Source organism: Mustelus asterias, chromosome 4 (genome assembly GCF_964213995.1).
Source record: "Mustelus asterias chromosome 4, sMusAst1.hap1.1, whole genome shotgun sequence".
NCBI classification, from domain to species: domain Eukaryota; kingdom Metazoa; phylum Chordata; class Chondrichthyes; order Carcharhiniformes; family Triakidae; genus Mustelus; species Mustelus asterias.
The window spans coordinates 87,115,523-87,141,314 of record NC_135804.1 but is presented as its reverse complement, the minus strand read 5'-3'; the positions used below and the strand labels follow the sequence as shown (position 1 = coordinate 87,141,314).

General features: G+C 43.0%; 2 protein-coding genes across 2 annotated transcripts in view; both read left to right on the top strand.

Annotated features, from left to right (window-relative positions):
• Positions 1 to 25,792, top strand: part of kdrl (kinase insert domain receptor like) — a 509,442-nt gene that overhangs the window by 272,960 nt on the left and 210,690 nt on the right. The gene's annotated exons all lie outside the window — the stretch shown is intronic.
• On the top strand, positions 11,900 to 20,557 carry cdx4 (caudal type homeobox 4). Its single transcript, XM_078212045.1, has 3 exons — positions 11,900 to 12,326; positions 17,624 to 17,769; positions 20,357 to 20,557. The coding sequence occupies exons 1-3, from the start codon at positions 11,900 to 11,902 to the stop codon at positions 20,555 to 20,557; spliced, it is 774 nt and encodes a 257-aa protein (XP_078068171.1).

Sequence of the window (25,792 nt, the reverse complement as noted above, 5' to 3'; positions counted from 1 at the left end):
GGGCTATGAGGATAGTGTGGGGGTTTGGTTCTGGGCAAGATGCTCTATCAGAGAGTTGGTGCAGATTCAATGGACCAAATCACCACTTCTGCACTGTAGGGATTCTATGATATGCTCCAATATCTCTTTCTGTGTCACAGTGTCAAATTTGCTTTGAAACATTCCAGTCAGTGGAGATATTTCAATGTGTTAAAGGTACTGTATGGACATGGGTTTTTATTGTTAATGTGCAATACAACTGACTTTAGGTGGATATATGTGGTAGCCACTCTGTCCAGCTACTGGCCACAAATAGCAATGAGATCGATGACTAATCTATCTGTTTTTGGTGTTATTGCTTAAAGTTAACATGTTAACCAGGGCACACCCTGCTCTTCTCCTATGTGATACTGAGCTAACCGGCTGCACTTCTATTTAGCATCTCACCCAAAGGACAGCATTTCCAACGGTACAACTCTCCCTTGATACTGCGCTGAAGTGTCAATTTAAATTATGCATTCAAGTCTTCTTATGGGATTGAAATCTATAATCTGCTGAATCATAAATAGGTGCATTACTGAGTCAGCTCTTTCCCAGTAAGCCCTTGGCTGTATTTAACTCTGTGTCACTTTCACTAAACCTATTGGTGCATTTTAACATGCAAATCATTAAGTTAATACTTTACATATATTTTACTCAGAAAAGTATTTCATTTCCATTCAGTATTTGATTTCATCACCTCCAAGGTGTTTATAGAGATCTTTAGGGATGCAACTGAGAATTGTCCACCAGATGGCATCTGAGCCTGTGCCTGCCTGCACGCCATGGTCTCGGATTTCACTGACTATTTTTCCTGTTAAAACCAAACTAAAAACCATATAGGGGTCATTGTAGAGAATTTTTTAACAATTCTAAAGCAATGATAAAACAATTTTAATAGTGCAATAAAGGTGCCCAAGGAGTAAGAATGTGGCCATGCCAGAAGCAGCATAGAAAAGTTGCATAAACACATGAGGGGGAAAAAGAGATTTATACTGATAGGGTTAGATGAAATTCATGTAGAGCACAAACACTGGCAGAGACCTGAAGATATAAATAGCCTGTACATTCTGTGTAATCTTTATAAATTGCTTACAACTGTTTAATTATATCCAGTAGTATTTATTGTACCTTCAAAGCAAATCTAAGTAGCAAAGTTATGATAGTTAGCTATTTGTTTGGTAGAAGTAAAAATGCACATTCAATGCCCATTTTGTTTCCATGGACAACGCTTTGTTTACTTGGCTGTGTGTTTTTGGTACGATGTGATATCACAGGAGGAGTCTTTACAACATTGCAATATGCTAATTGCCCCTTAGTGTCCAAAAATGTGTAGGTTAGATGGATTAGCCATGGGAAATGTGTTGCATTACGATGATAGGGTGAGAGAGCGGGCCTGAGTAAGATACTCTGTCAGAGAGTCAGCACACACACGATGGGCTGAATGGCCCCTTATACACTATAGGGATTTTATGATAACATTAGCGTTTTGGTCCACTTTGAGTCACTTTTGTTGAAGTTGTCACTGTACATTGATTTGTTGCATTTATTCCTTCTGTTAAAAAAGCGAAGAAATTACCTTTTAAAAATCACATCTCCAAATGTTGGTTATCAAAAAGCGCCTGAACTTACTGTAGAAATGAATGCATTCATGTCACTTTAATCCTACACGTATGTAAACATATGGATTGTGGTGTTCACAGGATTGAGGCTGGGAGACCACGGAGGTTCAACAAACTAGGAGGTTTTATGAAGGGGATGGGTTCAGTGCAGGGGATGGGTTCAGTGCAGGGGATGGGTTCAGCGTAGAGGATGGGTTCAGTGAAGGGGATGGGTTCAGCGTAGAGGATGGGTTCAGTGAAGGGGATGGGTTCAGTGAAGGGGATGGGTTCAGTGAAGGGGATGGGTTCAGCGCAGGGGATGGGTTCAGCGTAGAGGATGGGTTCAGTGAAGGGGATGGGTTCAGTGAAGGGGATGGGTTCAGTGAAGGGGATGGGTTCAGTGCAGGGGATGGGTTCAGTGCAGGGGATGGGTTCAGTGAAGGGGATGGGTTCAGTGAAGGGGGTGGGTTCAGTGCAGGGGATGGGTTCAGTGCAGGAGATGGGTTCAGTGAAGGGGATGGGTTCAGTGAAGGGGATGGGTTCAGTGAAGGGGATGGGTTCAGTGCAGGGGATGGGTTCAGTGCAGGGGATGGGTTCAGTGCAGGGGATGGGATCAGTGAAGGGGATGGGTTCAGTGAAGGGGATGGGTTCAGCGCGGGGGATGGGTTCAGTGCAGGCTGTACTCTGCACAGTTACCCATGCAAATGATCAATGACAAAGTGACATCATGCATATATTACCTTAAAGTTACTTGTTCACCTTCAATGCTGCCGGTAAGGAATCACTATAAACACGACAAATACACAACATTTCCTCCCCCTTGAAATCAAAACGTCACCAACACCTTAAGCAAGTATAACATGAACAATCAATTCACAAGAACAGTCGATAAGTCAGACAATTTGGAGTCCGTCATTCTCTGAATGGTTGTCTGCGAACCTCAGGCATCTGCTTCTTAGCACTTGCTGCAACCTCTGATGTGAACATGGTCAGTGGTTGTTTTAACCGGAGTGGACATTATGATTTGGTTGATTCAGTGCTTAATTTGCAATTGAGGTGCTGTTTTCGCCAATTAGTGTTAGTGTCAGGCTTTCAGGAAAGTCATAGAATCATAAATTCCTACAGTGCAGAAGGAGGCCATTCAGCCCATCGAACTTGCACTGACCCACCTTTTTTATTTTACTCAGGGTCTATCCCCCTAACCCCACGTATTTACCCTGCTAATCCACCTAACCTACATACCTTGTGGCAACACTAAGGGCCAATTTAGCATGGCCAATCCACCTGACCTGCACATCTTTGGGCTGTGGGAGGAAACCAGAGCACCCGGAGGAAACCCACACAGACACGGGGCGAACATGCAATCTCCGCACAGACATGTGTGCAACATAGACACCAGTCGGGGGCGAGAGGCCTGTTTCTGTGCTGCAAACATTTCTCAGAAATCATAGAAACCCTACAGTGCAGAAGGAGGCCATTCGGCCCATCGAGTCTGCACCGACCACAATCCCACCCAGGCCCCACCCCCACATATTTTACCTGCTAATCCCTCTAACCTACTCATCTCTGGACTCTAAGGGGCAATTTTTAACCTGGCCAATCAACCTAACTTGCACATCTTTGGACTGTGGGAGGAAACCGGAGCACCCGGAGGAAACCCACGCAGACACGAGGAGAATGTGCAAACTCCACACAAACAGTGACCCAAGCTGGGAATCGAACCCAGGTCCCTGGAGCTGTGAAGCAGCAGTGCTAACCACTGTGCTACCGTGCCGCCTTTAAATCAAACGTCACCAACGAGGTTGGAATTGAACCCGGGTTCCTGGTGCTGTGAGGCACTACTGTGCCACCGTGCCACCCCAGGCCATTTCTTGGCACGGTTGGATTCGGACTCACTGCAGCACTCCTGTTACTGCTGAATTGTAACTGCTGGACCTCTAGTCTTAAGAGCTTTCACTTCAAGGCTATCCTCTTCTCCTCTGCTGCCCGGTTATATGTTTCTTGCAGGTCATCCTCATGCCTTTGGTTTTATTTCTGAAATGCAACTTCTAAACTATTCAGTTGAAGCTGCTGCTCCTGAGGATTTTAGAAAGGATTGTCACCCTTTAAGAACATTTCAAATGTACCTTCATGGTTGGGTTATTGAACAAGCTGCTGGCTGTGAGGAGACTCTTCCTTCTAACCTGGTCATGGAAATTCGTCTTGCCATTGGTATGTTCATTGGACTTCAAATGCTGCTGAAATAGGAAAGGAATATTGGTGTTGCAGACTACACCCTGAACAGCTTCAACTCTTTTCATCTCCCATCAAAACACCCTTCATGAGTTTCCGTGCTGCTTTTGCTCCTGTTGTTGCAGTTGTTTACGATCAGCAATCTTTTTATTCTTGTTAACCATTGATGCATGAAGGAAGCCGGCAGCTTTTTTTTTTCAAATGGAATGTTGTTTCCAATGAACTCGAGAATTTCCTCATGATGAGGAGTTTCGAGGTGTGCCTCACTTTCTTGTTTCTCTGCGGTTCAGAAGTCAGAAAGGGAGCACGTAAAAGCAATCCCTGTAACATTCCAAGTCATCCTTGCCATATTTCTCAGAATTCTTTTGACCTTCATTTTGGTCAAAAAATTCATTTGCTTCGTCTGTAAGTGTTTCATCCTTTGTTTCTCAATCTTGTTACCATACATTGAGCCTTTGCCATCACAGGCCCAGCACTGCTAGTTTGAGCCTTGGCCACAGCTGCTTTGAGAGCTTTCTCAGCGGCTGCTGCTCTCTGTTTCTTTTGGATTTTGGTATGACCTGATTCTGCATCAGTCATCCGGTTCACTTTGGCCAACTTAGTCAGATCTTTTCCAAGCAAGTTCTACCCATTAGTGCTAGATAATTTCTTTGACAATATGTAAGGCCAAATCTGCTATCTGTCCATTTAATTGTACTGCTACATCAATATGGCCCTTCAATGGAACCACTACTCCAGTGCAAGGTTTTAACACTATTTTCAAGTATTTCAGAGGATGTCAGAGTTTTTCTTTATAAACAGTCTCTGGCACCAGCAGGACTGCTGCCCCAGTGTCCACCCCCATCTTTATTAGGTGTCCATCCTACAATGGAGTGACCCAGTATCTATCTGTAGCACCCACAATGGCTAACACATTCATCTTCGGATTGTGAACAAATTTCTCCTCTCATCCTTGTTGTACTACATGGACACCTTTTCCTTTATTCTGTTTGCTAGTTGCTTTATTTGGCTCTTGCTCTTTGCTCCCTTTGTCCGAAGCTTGCCTCTTTTTACAACATGCACATTCAATGTGGCCCTTTCTTCCATAGTTTCCGCAAATGACATCTTTGCACCAACTACCTGCTGCTAAGTGTCCAATCTTGATTCACTTGTGGCAAGTATGAATCTGTATTTGTGTTCGAGTTTCAGCCGGCATCTTATGAATCTTTGTGTTTGAACTCAACTGCTGAGCTTCTTTGGCTACTAGCTTCATTGATACGGCAACTTCCATGCCTTTCTTTAAAGTCAGGTTGCTTTTGGTTAACAAGTGATTTTGATTTGCCTCACTCCTCAAAGCACAGACCAGTCTATCCCAAATTGTATCATTTAATACATCCCGAATTCACAGTGTTCTGCTAGCCTTGTCAGTGTAGTCACAAATTGTGCAATGATTCCCCCTCTTCTTGATTGTGAATATGAAATCTAAACCTTTCTTCAATGACTAAAAGTTTTGGTGAAGAGTGGTCCTACGAAATTTCCACTGTTTCTTTGTATGTCTTTGTTTCTGGCTTTGACGGCTGTAACAGACTTCTGAGAAGGTTAAATGTTTCCACCCCATTATGCTCAGGGATGTGGGAACTGTTTTATTCCAGGCTATTTTGTTAGTCAAAATAGTCAAACCATTCTCTATACAAGCTCCATCACTCGCTCTGTATTCTCATCAAATGATCCGACTGCCATTTTACCTCTGTGGAAAGACCTGCATGTACACAGTGTGTCATCAAATTTTAGGCACTACCTTGCTTCCTTTCTCCTAACACAAGGCACAACCTGAGCTTCAGCCTGGTTTTTTTTCCCCCTTTGTTTAAAAACATCCCCAGCTCTAGATTTGCTGTAGCAGAGTAATTGATACTCGTGGCTATTGAGTTCATTTTGGGTGGAACACATCACGAATGTTTTTCAAAGTCCTTTTTCTTGATGTTCCGATGATTTTTTTTCATCCCTTGTGGATAGCAAGTTCTGTTTGACGTCCTCGTCGCCAGTTTTTGTGTGGTGTTTGCAGAAAGTAGGCTAGGAGGTTCAACAAACTAAGGAGTTTTATTAAGGGGATGTGTTCAGTCCAGGCTGCAAACGTATTCTGCACAGTTACTTGCGCAAATGGTCGATGACATCACTTCAGTGACATCATCTTTGTCTCGTCACTGGACACAGGTGAGGTCCCAGAGGATTGGAGGATAGCTAATGTGGTCCCATTATTTAAGAAGGGTGGGAAGGATAACCCAGGAAATTATAGGCCAGTGAGCTTGGCATCCGTGGTAGGGAAGTTGTTGGAGAGGATTCTTCGAGATAGGATGTATGCGCATTTAGAAAGAAATAAACTCATTAACAATAGTCAGCATGGTTTTGTGAGAGGGAGGTCATGCCTCACTAACCTGGTGGAGTTTTTTGAAGAAGTGACTAGAATGGTTGACGAGGGAAGGGCCGTGGATGTCGTCTATATGGACTTTAGTAAAGCGTTTGACAAAGTCCCTCATGGTAGGTTGGTGCAAAAGGCTGGATCTCATGGGTTAAAGGGGGAGGTGGCTAGATGGCCACAGAAGACAGAGGGTGGTAGTGGAAGGGTCTTTTTCCAGCTGGATGCCTGTGACAAGTGGTGTTCCGCAGGGCTCTGTATTGGGACCTCTGCTGTTTGTGATTTATATAAACGATCTGGAAGAAGGTGTAACTGGGGTGATCAGTAAGTTTGCGGACGACACGAAAATGGCTGGACTTGCAGATAGTGAGGAACATTGTTAGAGGCGACAGAAGGATATCGATAGGCTGGAAATTTGGGCAAAGAAATGGCAGATGGAGTTCAATCCAGATAAATGCGAAGTGATGCATTTTGGTAGAACTAACGTACGGGGGAGCTATACGATAAATGGCAGAACCATAAAGGGTGTAGATACGCAGAGGGACCTGGGTGTGCAAATCCACAGATCCTTGAAGGTGATGTCACAGGTGGAGAAGGTAGTGAATAAGGCATATGGCATGCTTGCCTTTATAGAATGGGGCATAGAGTATAAAAGTTGGGGTCTGATGTTGCAGTTGTATAGAATGTTGGTTCGGCCGCATTTGGAATACTGCGCCCAGTTCTTGTCGCCACACTACTCGAAGGACGTGGAGGCTTTAGAGAGAGTGCAGAGGAGGTTTACCAGATTGTCGCCACAATCATAGAAATCATAGAAATCATAGAAACCCTACAGTACAGAAAGAGGCCATTCGGCCCATCGAGTCTGCACCGACCACAATCCCACCCAGGCCCTACCCCCATATCCCTACATATTTTACCCGCTAATCCCTCTAATCCACGCATCCCAGGACACTATAGGGGCAATTTTAGCATGGCCAATCAACCTAACCCGCACATCTTTGGACACTACCAGAAAGACGTGGAGGCTTTAGAGAGAGTGCAGAGGAGGTTTACCAGGATGTTGCCTGGGATGGAAGGGCTTAGTTATGAGGAGAGATTGGGTAAACTGAGGTTGTTCTCACTGGAAAGACGGAGGATGAGGGGTGACCTAATAGAGGTGTATAAAATTATGAAAGGCATAGTTAGGGTGAACGGTGGGAAGCTTTTCCCCAGGTCGGTGGTGACGTTCACGAGGGGTCATAGGTTCAAGGTGAGGGGGGGGAGGTTTAACACGGATATCAGAAGGATGTATTTTACACAGAGGGTGGTGGGGGCCTGGAATGCGCTGCCGGGCAAGGTGGTGGAGGCGGACACACTGGGAACGTTTAAGACTTATCTAGATAGCCACATGAACGGAGTGGGAATGGAGGGATACAAAAGAATGGTCTAGTTTGGACCAGGGAGCGGCGTGGTCTTGGAGGGCCGAAGGGCCTGTTCCTGTGCTGTATTGTTCTTTGTTCTTTGTTCTTTGTTGTTCTTATCATGCATGTATTATCTTAAAGTGCCCTGTTCAGCTTCAATGCTGCTGGTAAGAAATCACTATAAACACTATAAATACACGATACTGATTACATTTGATAATGTATTAAATTTGCATTTCCCTCTGCTTTCAATACAGAAACATAACTTTTATCATCTTACCATCATCATTCTTCCTGCACCCTTGAGGAGTATGAACCAATTACCAATCAATGCCATCCAATTCTGTCTGGGATCTTTACCTCCAGCTCACATATTTACAAGTGTATTTCACCTGCATCATTATTATTGTGTTGCATAGGAGTTCCTCTTCATCAAATTCTAGCACTTCTCCTTCCTGGCTTCCATTTCCATGTTTGCTTAGGGACCTTTGTATTAAGCATTCTTAAAACAGAGACAATGTGGAACCATCAACTCTTCCAGGCAGTTATAGTCATTGGATGTATCTATGAAGTGCATCTTTATTCATCACTTTCTTAAACCACCTGATGTTAAGAAGTCATCACAAGCATCCACACTGGAATCTGTTGTGTGATACAAATAGATGGAGGCTGAATGTCAGGCAATGTGTTGGTTGCAGATCAGAAGTGTGGCCATACAAAGAAGTTCAACAAATTCCAGTGCCGAAAATAACTGTAGGGTGGTACAAAGCCTAAAGGAGTGACGTGCTGTAAATCATTGTACCAAAGGCTGTAACCATTATGATACAAAAGCTGGAAGGAAGTTGTTGATTATCTATAGTTGTTTGAACCACATAATTCAATTCCCAACTAAACAAATAGGAGGCTAGTTGAGCTGACAGATATGATGATCCTAAGTGAAGTCTAAGAAGTAAATGTGTAGAAAAACACTCTCCCCTATCTCAGTAATTAATAAGAGTAATCAGACAGTCATTAAAGGCTTGCAAGATTCTCTGCCATTCCGTCACCTTTTAACAAGCTCACTTTGAATTTATTACTCAGTTTTAAAGGACATCTATCTTTAACTGTGCTTTTTGACTAAGCATTTACAGCCTGGTTTGAGATAAACTGTTTATAATGTTCACTTTTATATGATTGTTAGGAACGTCAGTAATTGTTTAGTCAAAAGCTCACCTCCTTTAATTAAAACAGACAGGCTTCAGGAACATTGTACACAGCAAATGAACCAGAGTTCTTCGATTATGTGTGCACCCGGATTGTTCATATACATCCTAAAAAGTTGATCCCCGCCCTTAAGTATAAAGATATGAAATGCCACACTTTCTTTGTATTGTCATCCATTCTGCCTCTTTACATTTTCATTGCCAGCAATTTTCTTTGCCCTAGCACAGTTCCTACCCAAAATCTGTTGTGTGTAGAAGCAATTTCAGGTGCTACACACTCTGGGTGGAAACTTGTGTGCGGTATGCAGCAGCAGAAACATTCACATTAGTAATAGGGGTGGCATTGGGGGAAGAGGGTTCTGCTGATTATTTTCCTTTAAAAATGCTAACTTGCAGATCAAGGTCTGCCATCTTTATGGTCAGCATACAATCATAGAAACCCTACAGTGCAGAAGGAGGCCATTCAGCCCATCAAGTCTGCAGCGACCACAATCCCACCCAGGCCCTACCCCCACATATTTACCCACTAATCCCTCTAACCTACACATCTCAGGACTCTAAGGGACAATTTTTTAACCTGGCCAATCAACCTAACCCGCACATTTTGGACTGTGGGAGGAAACCGGAGCACCCGGAGGAAACCCACGCAGACACGAGGAGAATGTGCAAACTCCACACAGACAGTGACCCGAGCCGGGAATCGAACCCGGGACCCTGGAGCTGTGAAACAGCAGTGCTAACCACTGTGCTGCCGTGCCGTCACAGCATAAAATGTTAATGGCTGGAAAAAATACTGCAGTTGATAGGTAGTTGTTAACGACAGGTATTAAGGGATATGGGGCAAAGGTGGATACATGGCATTAAGTCGCAGATTGGCCATGATCTCTTTGAATGTTGCAGCAGGATTATGGAGAGAAGTGACCTACCATTGCTATGCTCCTAAGTATAACAGGTGCTTATTTTATGATTTGCTATGTCCTCATGGCAGCATGTACAGGGCGGCACGGTGGCACAGTGGTTAGCACTGCTGCCTCACAGCGCCAGGGTTCGATTCCCGGCTTGGGTCACCTTCTGCGCAGAACCTGCAAGCACTCCCCTGTCTGCATGAGTTTCCTCTTGGTACTCCGGTTTCCTCCCACAGTCCGAAAGACGTGCTGGTTAAGTGTATTGGCCATGCTAAATTCTCCCTCAGTGTACCCAAACAGGCGTCAGAATGTGTGGACTAGGGGATTTTCACATAACTTCATTGCAGTGTTAATGTAAGCCTCCTTGTGACACTAATTCATAAATTTTAAAAAACTAAACTAAACCATTCAGCAACAAAATTAAATATGCATCTTGAAGGCAAACTACAAGAGACAAGAAGCAATCAGAAAGAACAGAAATATTTATCACTGTCATATCACACTGTAAATTCCTTAAGGAGAGATTGACCATTCCTTATACATATCTCACTCAAAGCTTCAGGCTAAGTATGTATTCACAATTTGCATAATTACCAAGCCCATTCCATGTCTAGTATATATATCTCCAGTCTAATATCAATCGGAATTCAGGAAGTGATCAGAAGTTTGTCCAATTGGGCACGTTAGAGCCGAAAGCAAAGGATTTGGCAAAAGCATTTTTAATGTGGATTTAGCAGACTCCGCCCATTTGTAAACAAGCAAACACCAAACTATCTCCTGCGTAGACCAGGGCAGTATAACAAAGGTTTTGCCATTTGCAGATCGTACTTCTAATCCCTAATCTTAGACCAGTGCTAGAGTACAACTGCAACCTTAAATACAGGCCCAGATCCAGGTAAGTCCCTCGCACTGTAAAAGCGCAGTGCCCGGCATAGGAAAAACGTATTTATTCAGATGGAAAGTGAACCCTTGATCAGATACACATTTCCTTTGAGCTGGGCTGGGTTTAACAAGTGGCTTCGCTATAACTGTGAAGGGTTTTCCACTGTAATGTCCACCTCGCGTGAAGAAACCGCTTCATGATACTTTGCACCTCTTCGTGCCGTCAATAGTTGTGTCAAATGGACTTGCCTCTCATCTGCATAACAATCTGAAAAGCTTTGGTGGACAGGGTCCCTTTCCCGTGGGGATTTTTCGTGTTAAAAGTCGGAAGAATTGCAGCTCCACGTCAATTTGGTAAACAAAATCCTAAAACGGGAACAAAATAGTTTGATTTGGTCACATCCCAAAGGCCATCTCACACCAGTTTGAATTTGCACTTTTAAAGTTAGTTTTAGACGGGAATTTATACCGTTAGATATCCCGATGAGCCTGATAAACATTGGAGGATAAGGATCAGATTTGCCTTTAAGCAGTTTCCTGAGATGAGATAATACATGTTGGCGCGCACACTTGAATAGTACAATTGAATCCTTTCTAATGAATAGTTCAACTTATAAAAGCAAAATACTGCGGGTGCTGGAATCTCAAGTTATTGCTTTGTTTTCCTTTTCCATGTATAAATAAAACAAGACGGATGGTCCTTACTCTTTTAAAAAAACTATTTTCATCTTTTTAATTTCTTGTCCAATTTCAGCAAATCGTGAATCAGCAGATTTGGGTAGCCATTCAAAGTACTCCATGCAAGTTGTGCTCAAGGGTGAACCCAGTGCATCTTAGATTAAAATCTTGTACATCATTGTTTTTTGACGGACAGATGTCATTGAAGCATTCGATATGTTTCTTGGTTTTATATTAACTTGGTAATATTACATTCGAGGTCAGATTTCAACCCTGTAATGTATCTAAACCAATGGGTAAAAGGGTGGCGTGTGATTTTCTTTAATGCTTGTGACTATAGCTGGCTATAGGAAGTGCCCCAGTGCAGAAAGGTGTGTTTAAAAAAAACAAATGATTTGAATGCAAATAGGTGGCCAGGCGGTGCAATGACGTTGCGGCGCCTGTGGTACACCGTTAGTAGCAGGATCCTGTAAACAATGGTTAATCATGTGCCATAGGGGCAGTTCAGCATGAGCCTTACCAGACCAATACCAGTCCGAGTAGGCAGCCGCATCTGGCTGCAGCATGTGCGCGAACCCTAACCCTAGCCATGTATGTGGGCTATATATTGGATAAAGAAGTAAGCATGTACCCAGGGCCCGTTCGACGACCAAGCATCAATTTATCCACACAGAACTTCGTCTCTCCACCACAGTACACGGAGTACGCGGGATATCATGTGCCTAATATGGAAAATCACCCCCAAACCTCGGTGTCTTGGACCTCTCCCTACGGTCCACCAAGGGAGGACTGGAGTTCCTATGGGCCCGGTCCATCGAACACAGTGCCAGTGCAGATAAGTAACTCTACTCCAGGGCAGGTTCCTTACAGTTCGCCTGACTATAATGCCTTGAACCCCTCAGCGGCAGGAATCCTTCCTCCTTTAGATGCAACTTCAGGGGGTCAAACCTCACCCAATAGCCAAAGGCGCAATCCTTATGAATGGATGAAGAAAACGGCACAGATCTCTGCTGCAGGTAAGAACTCTCCAAGCCTCGGAAAGTCTCCAAGTTAAGTACATTCAGGTCACAAGTAAGGCAACTTCATTTTAAACAGTAGGTTCACCAAGGAGGACAGTGAACTAATGATCAGTACAAACATTGTCAGCTTGCAGCCGTTATATTTAATTGAAACTATCGATGCATACGCCAAATCTCCATTTCTAGAAGGATATTGCACTGACTCCTTCTTGGCTTTCTGTAGTATTGGAGTCTGCGATTGAGGAACGATGATGATTGGTGCCTTCGGCAGAGTTAGTTCTATGTTATCATTCACACAAGGGTCCTTTGCTTTAAAAAAAAGTTTATAGAAGTTCGTTTTATCTCTCAAGTTTGCTATGCAGTGTGTAGGAAATACTTGAGTTAATTGTCTGGCAATGTATGATACACTTTCACAGCTCGGTTTGCTGTTGTATTTTGAGTGCAGCAAAATCAGTTTGTGTGATCAGCTTTAAGCTCCACATTCTGGGATTTGGCCAAGTCTCTTTCTTTCACGAGGGAGAAATTGCGCGGGCAGGAAATTGGTCTTTTCGTTTGCAAATCTCTTTTGTATGTAATTGCATTACCGGCGAAATATTGAAGTGTCATTAACTTCAACTTCGCAATATGTAAAATAATTGGCAAATACAGAGCCGGGATTGAAAAATAAACCCACCAGGACTGATGGAAGTGTAGCCAACATGAAGCTGCGCCTTACCGATTACTGGATACTAAATAGGGACAGGGCCGGAGCTCCATTGAACTGGGTTGAATGGGAAAGCTAAGACCAGTGATACCTCCCACCTAATGTGTTAAAGGACATGAAAGGCCGGGGCCAAGTCATTCGTGTGTCCCACCACAGTGTGACTGCACGAAACACCTTTCTCATGCTGCCAACCAGGCTCTGCGTGGGAAAGCGCGCCACTCCATGTACTACCGCCTACACATCCGCTCTCCAGGCCACTGAGATGTCAACAATGTCTAAAGGTTTGCTGGATCAAGCACATCGAACAAATACTGAACATTAATGTGCCAACTACCTTTATACCAATGTTTTACACCAGACTGAATGGATTGGTTTCGTTTTAGTAAAATAGGAACAAAATACAGGCGGTTCTATCTTGCAACCCCGTCTATTAACCACTTGGTAAGATACTAAAGCATCCTACAATTGATGTCCAAACTCTACTTCAGCCCAGGTGTTTGGTTTGCTACTTGTTTATTAATCATTTTTGGAAAGAGTTAGAAAATAAACGTTATGATTTGAAGCCAGGTCATTGTTGGATGTTAGCACATTGAGAGGATGCTTCCTCTTGAGGGAGAATCTGGAACTAAGGGTCACTATTTAAAAATAAGGGGTCGCCCAGTTAAAACGGAAATGATGAGAAATATATTTCTCTCAAGAGGGTGGGGAATCTTTGGAGTTCTCTTCCTGAAAAGGTGGTGGAAGGGAATCTTTTAAGGCAGAGAGGTGGAGAGTTCTTGATAAGCAAGGAGGTGATGGGTTATAGGGGTGGGTCGGATGCAGATTATTATCAAATCAAATGGCGGATCAGGCTGGAGGGGCCGAATGGTCTACTCCTGCTCCTAGTTCATAACAACAAGCAACAACAATCCAGCTTCTATTCATTGAGGGTTTCAGATTGGTCCGCTTCTGCAAATAGAACTGGGAAAATGATGGGATCTGGCCGTGACTATTGTAAATGTGACTATTTCACAACGTTGAAATGCCGGAGGCCGCACAAAATAATTCATTAGAGCGCTTCGGCATTGCCCCATTGTTCGAGGACCAGTTACCAGCCAGTAAATTGACATTACTTCCACATACTCCAGAAGCACATCGAACCTCAGTGTCAAATATAAATAATCAGCTTGACTGTGAATAGGTTTTAGGGTTGGCGAGTGAACTGGAAGGTGTTAGCTTCAGACCTGCTTTGTGAAGGGTCAGGCTGGATGTGAGGACTAAACCCTGTGCTCCACTTGTAAGGTTACACAGAGGTTACAGGGTGTGTGAACAAACCTGGGTGCCTCTTCGCAAGCTGCCAGTGTTAGTCCTACATAACGTGTTGGCTTCCACCTCTTTCCTCATTGCCAGTTCCATGTTAACTCTCCCTCCAGAATTCAGCGTTCCAGCTCATAATCTATTTCTGTACCTAAATAAATCTCTTAGTCATTTTAGTCCCGCGGAAGATTTTTTTTAGAAAAAACGGGGTTTTACCCAGTCTAACAAAATCAAACTTTTTTTAATTTAAGAGACAGAAGCACTCATTTCCCAAATTCCAGGGATAGAATCCCATACAAATTCCAAGAGGTGGGAATGTAGCCAGGCGCCGGTCTCGGTTTGAATGCTAATTTGCCATCCTGTAAACTAGCTGTGAGGTCCCGTTTCTTCAGTCACCACATTGTTATTTGTCATATTCAGGCGGCATGCCCTTTCAACACTTTGCTCGCTTTGATATGCGCCCTGTTACGCTTCCTAACGCCTCATTATCTGGGAACATGGCCGCTTTATATTACCGGAAAGGGTGACGATTTTCACAATAAATAATGAATCTTGTCCTTGTAGCATTGTCTGGCTCGCAATGTCTCCTGAATTTTATTACCAAGGTGAATAATGCGAGTGCGGATGGCCACGTTATAAACCGAGGTCATATTTACATAGGCTCCGTATAACCTGTTGAATTTTAACCCTTAGCACACCCGCAAGACAGGTCAATTTTTGTTCAAATGCAAATATGTTTTATCTGTGACCTGGGTGTGCAAGTCAATTATAAATCAAACCTATTTCTGATTTGGATCAGCAGGCTGGGATTGGAAATGATTTGTAAGACGCTTGGAATTAAGCACATGTAGCATTGAGTGATTTGCATTTGTGTGTGAACCATGTTAAACCAACCTGCTCTTAACAAGTGAACAATATTAAAATAAATAAAATTCCAAATGGCTAAACAAAACTCGATAGAAAATGAGGTTATGGTGGAACAGCAAGTCCCATCGGCATCTGGAAAAGAAGCGATCATCAAGTTGAAAAGAGTAAAAGTTGGTAGATTTTCTATTTGCCTTTTAAAATCCTTATTGCAGCAATGTTGGTCCATTTGGAATGGGATCAATGATCAACAACACTCTCTACTCCTTACAGACATACATATTATTGGTCAGGCGAACAAGAACAGTGCACTGGCTGGAAGCCGCTCAACACATAAGACAGAAAAAAGATTCAAGAATCATTCAGAGAAATGAATGAACTGCAACATTTTCAGGATCCTGAACACATCTCTAATGGCTTGAAGATAGTTTGTATGCCTCTAAATAAATACAAGGGATGTTATTTTGAAGAGCCAATGCTCTCAGTAAATTCACATTTCATCAGTATTTGGGCCACTCTTCCAAACGCTACACTTTTAACGCTCATTCGGTTCGGATTCAATTGAGTAAAATAAGCCATTGAATATGGATTCTTATATTCCGCTTGTATCTATTAAATACAATCAGTAAATCAGAAGGTAGCCCGTGAAACAAAATGAAGATTAATATTGGCGAGAGTTAAATTGAGCAAAACTGTTTATTACCTCCTCTGTTACCATTGGCTGCAATACAGATTCGGACTTGAATCTCAGATCAAAGTTAACATTTCCCTTGCACTAAGTTTGGTTCCCTCCTACTCTTCGTGTACTTTCGGGTCCTGGAGACGTTCAGGTAAAAGGCAGCTTTCATTTTCGATGTTTTTTTAGCAGAACAAAAAAGATGCTTTTAAGATGAAAGTGGGTGCCGCCATTTGTTTATGCGTAAGGAAATCAAACAGATTGCCCTGTGATCCAGCTACTAGAAAACCACCCTTTTGTAAAATTGGCTTGTAGCTCTTTGTGTGGAGTGTGTTCGCTTTATCATATGAATACCGCGTTGTTAACTTGCCCGAGCGGCTCTATGTTCTATAGAGGTAGTCCTGTCCCACCTTTCCATCTCTGTGACCGAGCTGCAGACATTGACAAGAACTAAATAATTAATTTGAGACATTTTTTCGTTCATTTCCCGAAAGCGTTTACATTGAAATTCCAAACATTGCATAAACTACAGCTGATTGTTGCATGGGAATAGAATGGTTCGGTACACAATGATATATGCAGACGCATCCGCTCCTTTATCATTCGTTTGGATTCCTGTGACTTCACTCTATTTGCTTTTCTTTCCAGTTATGTAATGCTTGAGGTAGATTTTTTGTTTGCAATTTCTGCTTTTCAAGTCGCGGTCGCAGCACCGGTCAGCTGGAAATCGGCCTGAACAGGAATGTTTCATTGTCGTTGGGAAACTGGAGAGAGACATGATGGAGGGCAGAGCTGTCGAAACTGACACTTGCTTGAAAGTGTCATTTTGCACACTTAACTACATCTTGTTTTGAGAATTTACTTATCTGGGAAGGTAAATATCGAATTGCAGGCGTACACAAGGCGCTGAATTTGGATAGCTGTATCGAGAAGTTCGTAAGCCAACAAAGACAAGAGGGATGAAGAGTTCAATGAATTGTAATCACTTTATGCTGTTCAGTGAACATAAATAATGTCCCCAATTTAAACATGGCTGACTCGAAAGTCTTAGAAAAGTGTAGGATATTGATTGATATCTCTAAACTTTCATTTGACAGTTTCTGTGTGAGGGCTATTTTAAAAATGTGCTCGCTTCAAGTATTACCATTACAGATACTTGGACAGGACAGTTTCAAAACTTAGAATATTCTCTGTTAGCATATACCAAAGTGTACTTATTAAGTGATAATATTCTAATTTACTAGGTATCTTCAACACAATTTAAGAATGGGAGGAAGTATTTTTGTTAAGAGTTTTCACAGGCGAGGCATTTTAATGTTGACAAGAATAGCCACCATTAACAATGCTAATTAGTTGGTCAATTCGCATGAATAACTTTCAAGACTGCAAAATCCAGTTTTACTGGACCCTTCAGTTGTTTTATGAGTCCTTGTCAAAAACGTACAAACTGAGTATTCAACAGGCCAAGGGAAAGCCAGGTTTAGTACATGGCTTGCATACAGCACCTTATTCTAAAATACTAGAATCCCACTGATGTGTGTAACAGATAGCCACGGAAAGGCCCATTCGGCCCATCGAGTCTGCACCGACAATAACCACAATAGATGGCCAACAATTAATGCTGACACTTAAACGCAAAACATGGTGTTCAGTTAGAGCCCGGTGGTCAAATGAAAGAGGCACTCTCGCTTTCAGATTTGGGTTGGTTGGGTTAGTCATCATATTGCTTTAAAGTTCCTCGCTATCGTTTTACAGGTAAAACCCGGACAAAAGACAAGTACAGGGTAGTTTACACAGATCATCAGAGGCTTGAGCTGGAAAAGGAATTTCACTACAACAGGTACATTACTATCAAGAGAAAATCCGAACTGGCCACCATTCTGGGACTCTCTGAAAGACAGGTTCGTTAACACAATACCGAGTAATGAAATCTGTGGCGATCTTTGTAGATGCCCCCTCCTCCTGCCAGATTGTAATTTCTTTCTGTGATATTCTAATTTTCATCTTTGATTTCCCCACAATGTCTGTAGTCACTTGAACATTCTCATATCATTGCTTCTTCCAAGCCTCAACTCTGGCAAATGTCCAGACACACCTACAGTGCATTCCATAATTTTCTAATCTTATTTCTGAAAATCCCATATTGCTTGCGTTTCCTTTTTTAAAGGAAGAACGGTGTGATTTCGCTAAGTATTGCTGAGGAAATGTGACCTCCCCCCCCCTCCCCCAACTTCCTGAGTTCCTCAGATAAATCCCTTGACCAGTTTCACTCTGGTGACTAATTACTGATATATAGCGATGACTAGGAAGTAATACCCCTTCTGCCAATTCGTGTGAGGTTATTGCCAGTAAACAATTATTTGGAAACTTAATTCGCTATTTGCAACGTTTGTCCCTATGATGCTCATGTATGACTCCTAACCTAAGAAAATAAATCAATAGTTTGCGCCTTTAGCAGAAGGTACAAAAGTAGTGGGGGGGGGGGGGGGTGGGGGTGTTGACGGGGTGAAGGTTAAAGAGTGGGTAGCAGGTGGATGTTACCAAAGACAATCCAAGAGGTGGATTTTGTGGGAAGATATAATTTCAGATTGTGGGGACATACTCACGAAGGTTGTGTTTCTTAAACGATAACAGAAATGAGCAGGGCCGGTGGAAGAACAAGAAAGTAAATGACGCTTAGCTCTCACACACTAAACATTAATCCTTTCTTTCATAGAATCTCTACACTGCAGAAGGAGACCATTTGGCCCATGGAGCCTGCACCAACAACAGTCCCACCCTGGCCCTTATCCCGGTAGCCCCACGTATTTACCCTGTTAGTCCCCCAACACTAAGGGGCAATTTACAACGGCCAATCAACCTAACCCTTCATCTTTGGACTGTGGGAGAAAACCCACACAGACACAGGGAGAACATGCAAACTCCACACATACAGTCACCCAAGGTCAGAATCGAACTTGGGTCCCTGGTGCTGTGAGGCAGCAGTGCTAACCACTGTGCCACCGTGCCGCCAAATGTTGACTAACCATGTGTCGTTCCAGAATTTTCTATTTTCATTTCCCGTGTTTCTTTGAAAGCTGCAGCTTTGCAGTATGAGGGGGAGCTGGTGGCCTAAAGGGCTAGTAATCCAGACTCCCAGACTAATACAGCAGAGATTCAAATCCCACCACAGCAGCTGATGGAATTTCAGTTCAATTAATCAAAATCTAAAATTGAAAACTTGACTCAGCAATGATTAACATTGAATTGAATGATTGACAATGGGTGGCACAGTAGTTAGTACTGCTGCCTCACAGCGCAAGGGACCCGGGTTTGATTGCGAGCTTGGGTCACTGTCTGTGTGGAATTTGCACGTTCTCCCTGTGTCTGTGTGGGTTTCCTCTGGGTTCTCCGGTTTCTTCCCACTGTCCAAAGATGTGCAGGTTAGGTGGATTGGCCATGTTAAATTCTCCCTCAGTGTACCCGAACAGGTGCCGGAGTGTGGCGACCAGAGCATTTTCACAGTAACTGCATTGCAGCATTGATGTAAGCCTATTTGTGACTAATAAATTAACGTTAACTTTGATTTTTTTTTAAACCTGCCTGGTTCATTCATGCCCTTCAGGGAAGGAAACCTGCCATCCAGACCTAGTGTGCTCTATATGTGATTCCAGATCCACAGTAATAATGGTTGAATCACAATGATCCTCCGAAATTGTGTAGCAAGCCACTCAGTCCAAGGGCAAAGAAGAGGATGAGCAACAAATGCTGACCTTTCCACTGATGTTCACAGCTTATAAACAAAAAAAGGCTTCATGTGAAGTGCATTTAAACGTTGGAGAGGTGATGGCCTCGTGGTACTATCATTAAGACTATTAATCCAGGAACTCAGCTAATGATCTGGGGACTGGGGTTCAAATCCCTCCACAGCAGATGGTGGAATTAAAACAAATCTGGAATGAAGAATCTACTGATGACCGTGAAACTGCTGTTGATTGTTGGAAAAACCCATCTGGTTCACTAATGTCCTTTAGGGAAGGAAATCTGCCATCCTTATCTGGTCTGGCCAACGTGTGACTCCAGAGCCACAACAATGTGGCTGTCTCTCAACTCAGGCAACTAGGGATGGGCAATAAATGCTGGCCAACCAGCCATGCCCAAGTTCCACAAATGAATAAAAAAATACAGACTGTGATATGGCGCTAAAGGATAGTGGAAATCTGGAGCTCTCTGTTCCAGAGAAGCTGCTGAGGCTAGGTCAATGAAAATTTCAACACTGGAACTGATAGCTTGGTAAGCAAAAGCATTCAGGATTGGGGAAACAAGGCAGGTAGATAGTTAGATGCATGTCTGGTTGACCAGTGGACTTGTCTCAGCGAGTTGAATGGCCTTCTCCTGATCCAAGCTTCCAAAATAAACACAAGGAACTTCTTCCTCTTGTAAAAAATGCTTGCTCATTTTCCACCTTGTGGGATAGATTTTTATGGTTTTAATTCTGTTTTCACTCAGGTGAAAATCTGGTTCCAGAATCGGAGGGCAAAGGAACGGAAGATGACCAAGAAACAGTTGGCTCAGTCTGATGGCTGCCTGGCTCCCCACGGCCCAGGTCCAGGGAGTCCCGTAGAGATGGCGGGGCAGATGCTGCTCGGGGGCCACATCTCTGGAGGGCCGCCTGTTGGGAATATGGCCCAAGTAACTGTCACACTTTAACAACCACAGCAAGGACTTCAGAGCTTGTGAGGATGACCCAGCCATATGCCCAAGATTATGTACAGAGAGCACTCCATTAAGAGAGAGATGAAAAAAAGGCGCTTTACATTTTCAGATGATGTGAATTTTACGGATATCAGGGAGCGATATAAAGTCACAAGCAAATGTTTTATATCTAGATCAAACTTTGACTTGAACACTAAAATAATTTGGAAGGTATTTTCCCAAGAATCTTGATAACATTCCTGGCCATATTGCGTTGATTATTTCCTTTTTACTGATCAGTTTGGATACATAAATGTAGAATCCATTCACATTTAAAAAGCTTTTCATAAACTTTGAAGTATTTTACAAAGGAGGGGAAAAGTCCACGAACAGACTGCAGAGAGCATTGTTTCACCTGTTATATTATTAAGTGTGGGGTCGTGTTCTGTAAACTATCCAACTATGTTACATGGTCAAAATATGGTGTTGTCTGGTGTGATGTGTTCGGCAAATTAATCACCGTTCCCAAATGCTGTGCCTCATTTTAAAATCTAGAAATGTATTAACTTGCAGGGACTAGTTCATTGACATTTTAAGGTAGAATTCTTTATCCAACTTGCTAATAAAAGGGAGTTTTGGGTGCATTCCCGTCTGTTTTTGCATTCCAGTACCAGCAAACAAAAATATGTGGATTTGGTCAATTTGGAATCTTTGTACATTTTAAAGTGTGAGAACTAGTTAATGCTTAAAAGCTTCAATACAGTTCCAAAAAATATATCGAATATCTAACAAGAGGATGTTGGGTTATTGGTTTGGAATGACACCAGTCGGTGCACCTAGAATTTGGGCCTCCCAACATTGGCCAATGTATTATGAGGATCAGATATCGCATTGGTGCATTGCTGCACACGTGAACTGCCCGGTTCAATCCTTGAGCTGAATGAAGTTTCCCTTAAACAAAGGGTGCAAAGATCGGGACAGTGGAATGCAACATAATTAGTGAGTATTTCCACTAAAAGAGAATATCCTCATGGACTACCTTGAGGACTGGTTCAGAAATCTCAATAAAACAAACCTACTTAACCCAATTTGTGACAATGAATTATTTAAGGAAATAAAAAACAGAATTATAATTTGAAAAGGTTTTAGTTTCTGTTGTTTTCACAGTCAGGAAATGCCCAAAATATTATTTATAAAGAGACTCCTTGCTACAATCTGCAGCTGCAGTCACTGTTCTAACCTGACTGCTTCCTGGCTAAAGCTTTCGTTTCTTCTGACCAGCAGATAATTTAGTGCATTTGTGGTTACAAGCATAATCACAATACCCCTCCCAGCAATTACACATAAATGTTTAAACAGTGCAGATAACAGTAGGTATCCACATTCTTAAGCATTTAAAGTAACTCTGAGTAGATATTTAAAATTCTCAAGAAGGTCTACGGATCAGTTTTTAGATGTTCTTTCAAACCCAAGAAGAATTCACTTTCTACTGACACTTAAAATTACACCCTAGGTTTTGCAGTCTGCTTTTCCAGGTTCTCATTTCACCAAGTTTGAAATGTTTCAGGTTAAGCAGAATGAACATTATAGTCTGAGGTACCTGTCAAAGAATGAGATATAAGTGAGATTGTTAACTGTTTTAACTTTGCCTCTTTAGCTTGTCCGAGTCTCACAGAATGGTGTCCCTCAAGCAATGTATAACCCGTTCTTTCTCTCTAATAGAGAGGGATGCCTGTTTTACAGTGTGGACTAAGCTAATTCCTCTCCTTAACCCTGTGCATGTAAGTCAGCAAAATCACCCACTTAAACTTTACAGATCACATGTCTGGCAAACTGATCAGAAGTTTACATAAAAGTTCACTAAAAGCATAACTAGGTATGTATTTTATCATCTTAACATATGCAAACTTTTTATATCTATGTATTTTATTAAATCATTAGTTGTATATTCTAACATCAGAACAGGCACACTGCTCCTGTCATTTTGCATTAATGTTATACTTGTAAAGTTTCCTCATCTTCCTAATACCAGCCAAGGATGAAAATAACAAAAGAAATGTAAAGCTTTTATTATTGGTTTTTCTTACTGCTGTACTGACTGAAGGTATTAACTCTAGCTGAGATGTGGGACTGGAGGCTGCCTCTAGATCCCAAGACCTCTGGGACAGTCTGCAATCTTCAAAGTGTTGGTGTGGGGGAGGAACAGGGGTTTGCTCACTTGCTTCTGATTAATGATGCATCAATTGTCTTTAGGAGCTGGTTAATAGGCTAGGGAGGTGGAGACTGCAATTGTTTGAGATTGTGGGCAAGGTGACAAACGTAGAGGAAATAAAATCATTAAGTCTTTGAGGGCAGAAGGGGTAATGACGAGACTGGGAATTGAGGGGCCATGGTGGAGGTTGCTGGCAAGATGGGGCAATGGAGGTGCTGGCCCAAGCTCTCCAGATTCACTTGTGACAAAAGATTTAATGAAATCCCCTCCACCACACACATATTGTAATTTTCCCCTCACTACTCTCCCAACGCACACATACTTTTTCCCACCGCCCCCACTTTCCCCCACCCTATTGGACGTGACTGGACAACAAAACTTGGGCTGTGCTATTTTACAGCTGGTGCTCTGTAGGCAGCACCCATCTCATGAAGACAGACACTCGTCGTCACTTCTGTGCCACTAATTGGGCGCTGTGTTCACCACTAATCCAATTAGTGCATTTGTATTTCAAAATAGATAATGTATGAGTGGCATGCACATCTCTGATCCTTATGTTACACAGTGTCAGGATCCAGAATCTATCGGGGGGCTGAATTATATAGTGCACTGTGGTCCCACAGGCTTAAAGGGCAGGATGGAGCTCACCTAGGGAAAGAATGACTGCCCTGCAATCATTTAATGGCTAATTGCATTTCCACCCATCAGGTACAGGAAACCTAGCCTCAGAACATTGCCTGGCAATTGGAGGCAGTTCTTGATGTACCGGCAGCACCAACAGAACTGGTCACTGCCAGCACATCATAGTTGGGCAGTGATAGATCAGATCTTCACAAGTGTTTGGGATCCTCAAGGGGAGTCAGTGAGGGGATGGGTGCTGGAGTTTGAGAGGCCTTGAGGGATGGGCAGCCTCGTGGCTTACACCATTGGAGGAGGGGTTCTCAATGGACCCTGAGGCTAGTTAAGGAGGAAACCCCACCCCATCCACCACCAGGACACTTGTCGGCCTGGCCGCTTGGCATGGGTCTCTCAAGTCACTGGTTAAATTCTGGCTTCAATTGCCCACTTCTGGGTCCCAAATAACCACTGATAGGAGGTCTTCCCAACTGCATCCCCCATCCAATGGTACATTCACCATGGAAGAATGGATGGGCAATAGGTTGCAGCTTGCTGTAGTAAGTGTGCCCACCTTGCTTTTGAACTCATCAGCGTGGGGAGCATTATGAAGTGATCCATTTTGGCAAAAGGAACATGGAGAGACAATTTAAAATAAAGGGTACAACTCTAAGGGTGGGGGGATTGTTGAAGCAGAGGGTCCTGGGTGTATATTTGCATAAATCATTGAAGATGGCAGAACAAGTTTAGTGGTTAATAGCATGCAGCATCCGAGGCGCTTTTATTAGGACACATAGAGTAGAAGACCAAGAAAATCATGTTAAATTTGCATAAAACACTGATTCTGCCTTAACTGGAGTACTGTGCACATTTCTAAGTGTCACATTTTGGGGACAATATGAAAGCATTTGAGAAGGTGCAGAAAAGATTCATAAAAATGGTTCCAGGCATGAGGAATTTCAGATAGACATAGCTGGGAGAAGTTGAGGTGGTTTTCCTTGGAGAAGAAGTCAAGTGGAGATTTGATAGAGGCATCCAAAACCTTGAGGGGTCTGGACAAAGTCGATAGGGAGAAATTGTTTCCATTAGCCGAAGGGTCAAGAACCAGATGGCACAGATATAAGGTAATTGGCAAAAGAAGACATGGCGACATAAAGAAAACCTTTTCATGCAGCAAGTAGTTAGAATCTGGATGAGCTGTTCGAGAGTGTGCTGGTGGCAGATTCAGCCGAGCCATTCAAGGAGAATTTGACTATAATCTGAAACGGAAGAATGTGCAGGGCTATGGGGAGTGGGTGAGTGACATTAGGGATTTTTTTCTTCAGAGAGCCAGCATAGACGCAACAGGCCAAATGACCTCAATCTGTGCGGTAACCATTCTGTGATTGAATTAAATTAAATTATTTTGGGCAGCATGACAACCAAGCCCAATCCTGCATTAAGCCAAAATTCATGCACCCACTTTCCAGGAAGTTAATGATTTTCAGCAATAGTCAGCAGGTAATGATCAAGAGTAGGAATTGTAGATGATTTCCACCTTTTAAATCTCTGGAGTTTAATCCAAACCACCTTGGCCAATTGCAGCAAGCTAGCCATTTTAGTTTATCCAACTGACCACCTCCACCCTCTTTCTCTATTTCCGCAATTGCTTAAAGTTTGCTACATTTTGTAAATTTTCCCAGTTCTGGTCAAAGAATGGCTGAATCGCTAACTCTGTTTCTCCTCACAGATGCGACCTAACCTGTCAAGTATTTTCAGTAACTTCCATTTTTATTCAAGGTTCCCAGCATCTGCAGCCTTTGTACAACCCCTCTCATTGACTCTAGCACTTTATAAGCAGTTACATTTACCTGGATCTGCCTATTCAGATCAAAGATCTTAAAGTAACAGGCCAACAGATTAATAGAAACCTCACAGTGCAGAAGGAGGCCATTTGGCCCATTGAGCCTGCACTGACAACAATCTAATCCAGGCCCTATCCTGTAACCCCATGCATTTACCCTGCTAATACCCCCTGACAGTAAGGGCCCTATTTTACCATTTTGATTCTAAGTGCTGGGCGGACTTGAAATTGGGAGTGTTTCAGATCCAACTTTTAGACCCATTCTGAGGTGCCCCCATACACATTCTGCCTGCAAAAATATCAGTGACTCTGAATCGCGCGGCACAAGCCTGTGGGCGGGGCTTAAAGCACTCAAAACTCTGCAGCTTCAATTGGCGCCTCCAACTGCGCATGCACAGGAAAAAAATGATAGAATGCTGCTCCCCTGCCACATTGCTCCTGGGCTGGATAATGCCTCCCCTTGGCCCCCACAGATATTACCCTACCCCCACAACATTACTGACTGCCTATCCCCCCACCGTCCACTACCCAGAGCGATCACAGGCCCCTCCCCTCTTCCCCCCACTGACCTCAGGCAGAG

Bases quoted from the DNA above. Each gene is read 5' to 3' on its own strand.
- cdx4 (XM_078212045.1), top strand. From the start codon at position 11,900: ATGTATGTGGGCTATATATTGGATAAAGAAGTAAGCATGTACCCAGGG. The intron at 12,327-17,623 runs GTAAGAACTCTC...ATCGTTTTACAG, and splicing joins GGCACAGATCTCTGCTGCAG to GTAAAACCCGGACAAAAGAC. The intron at 17,770-20,356 runs GTTCGTTAACAC...GTTTTCACTCAG, and splicing joins TGGGACTCTCTGAAAGACAG to GTGAAAATCTGGTTCCAGAA.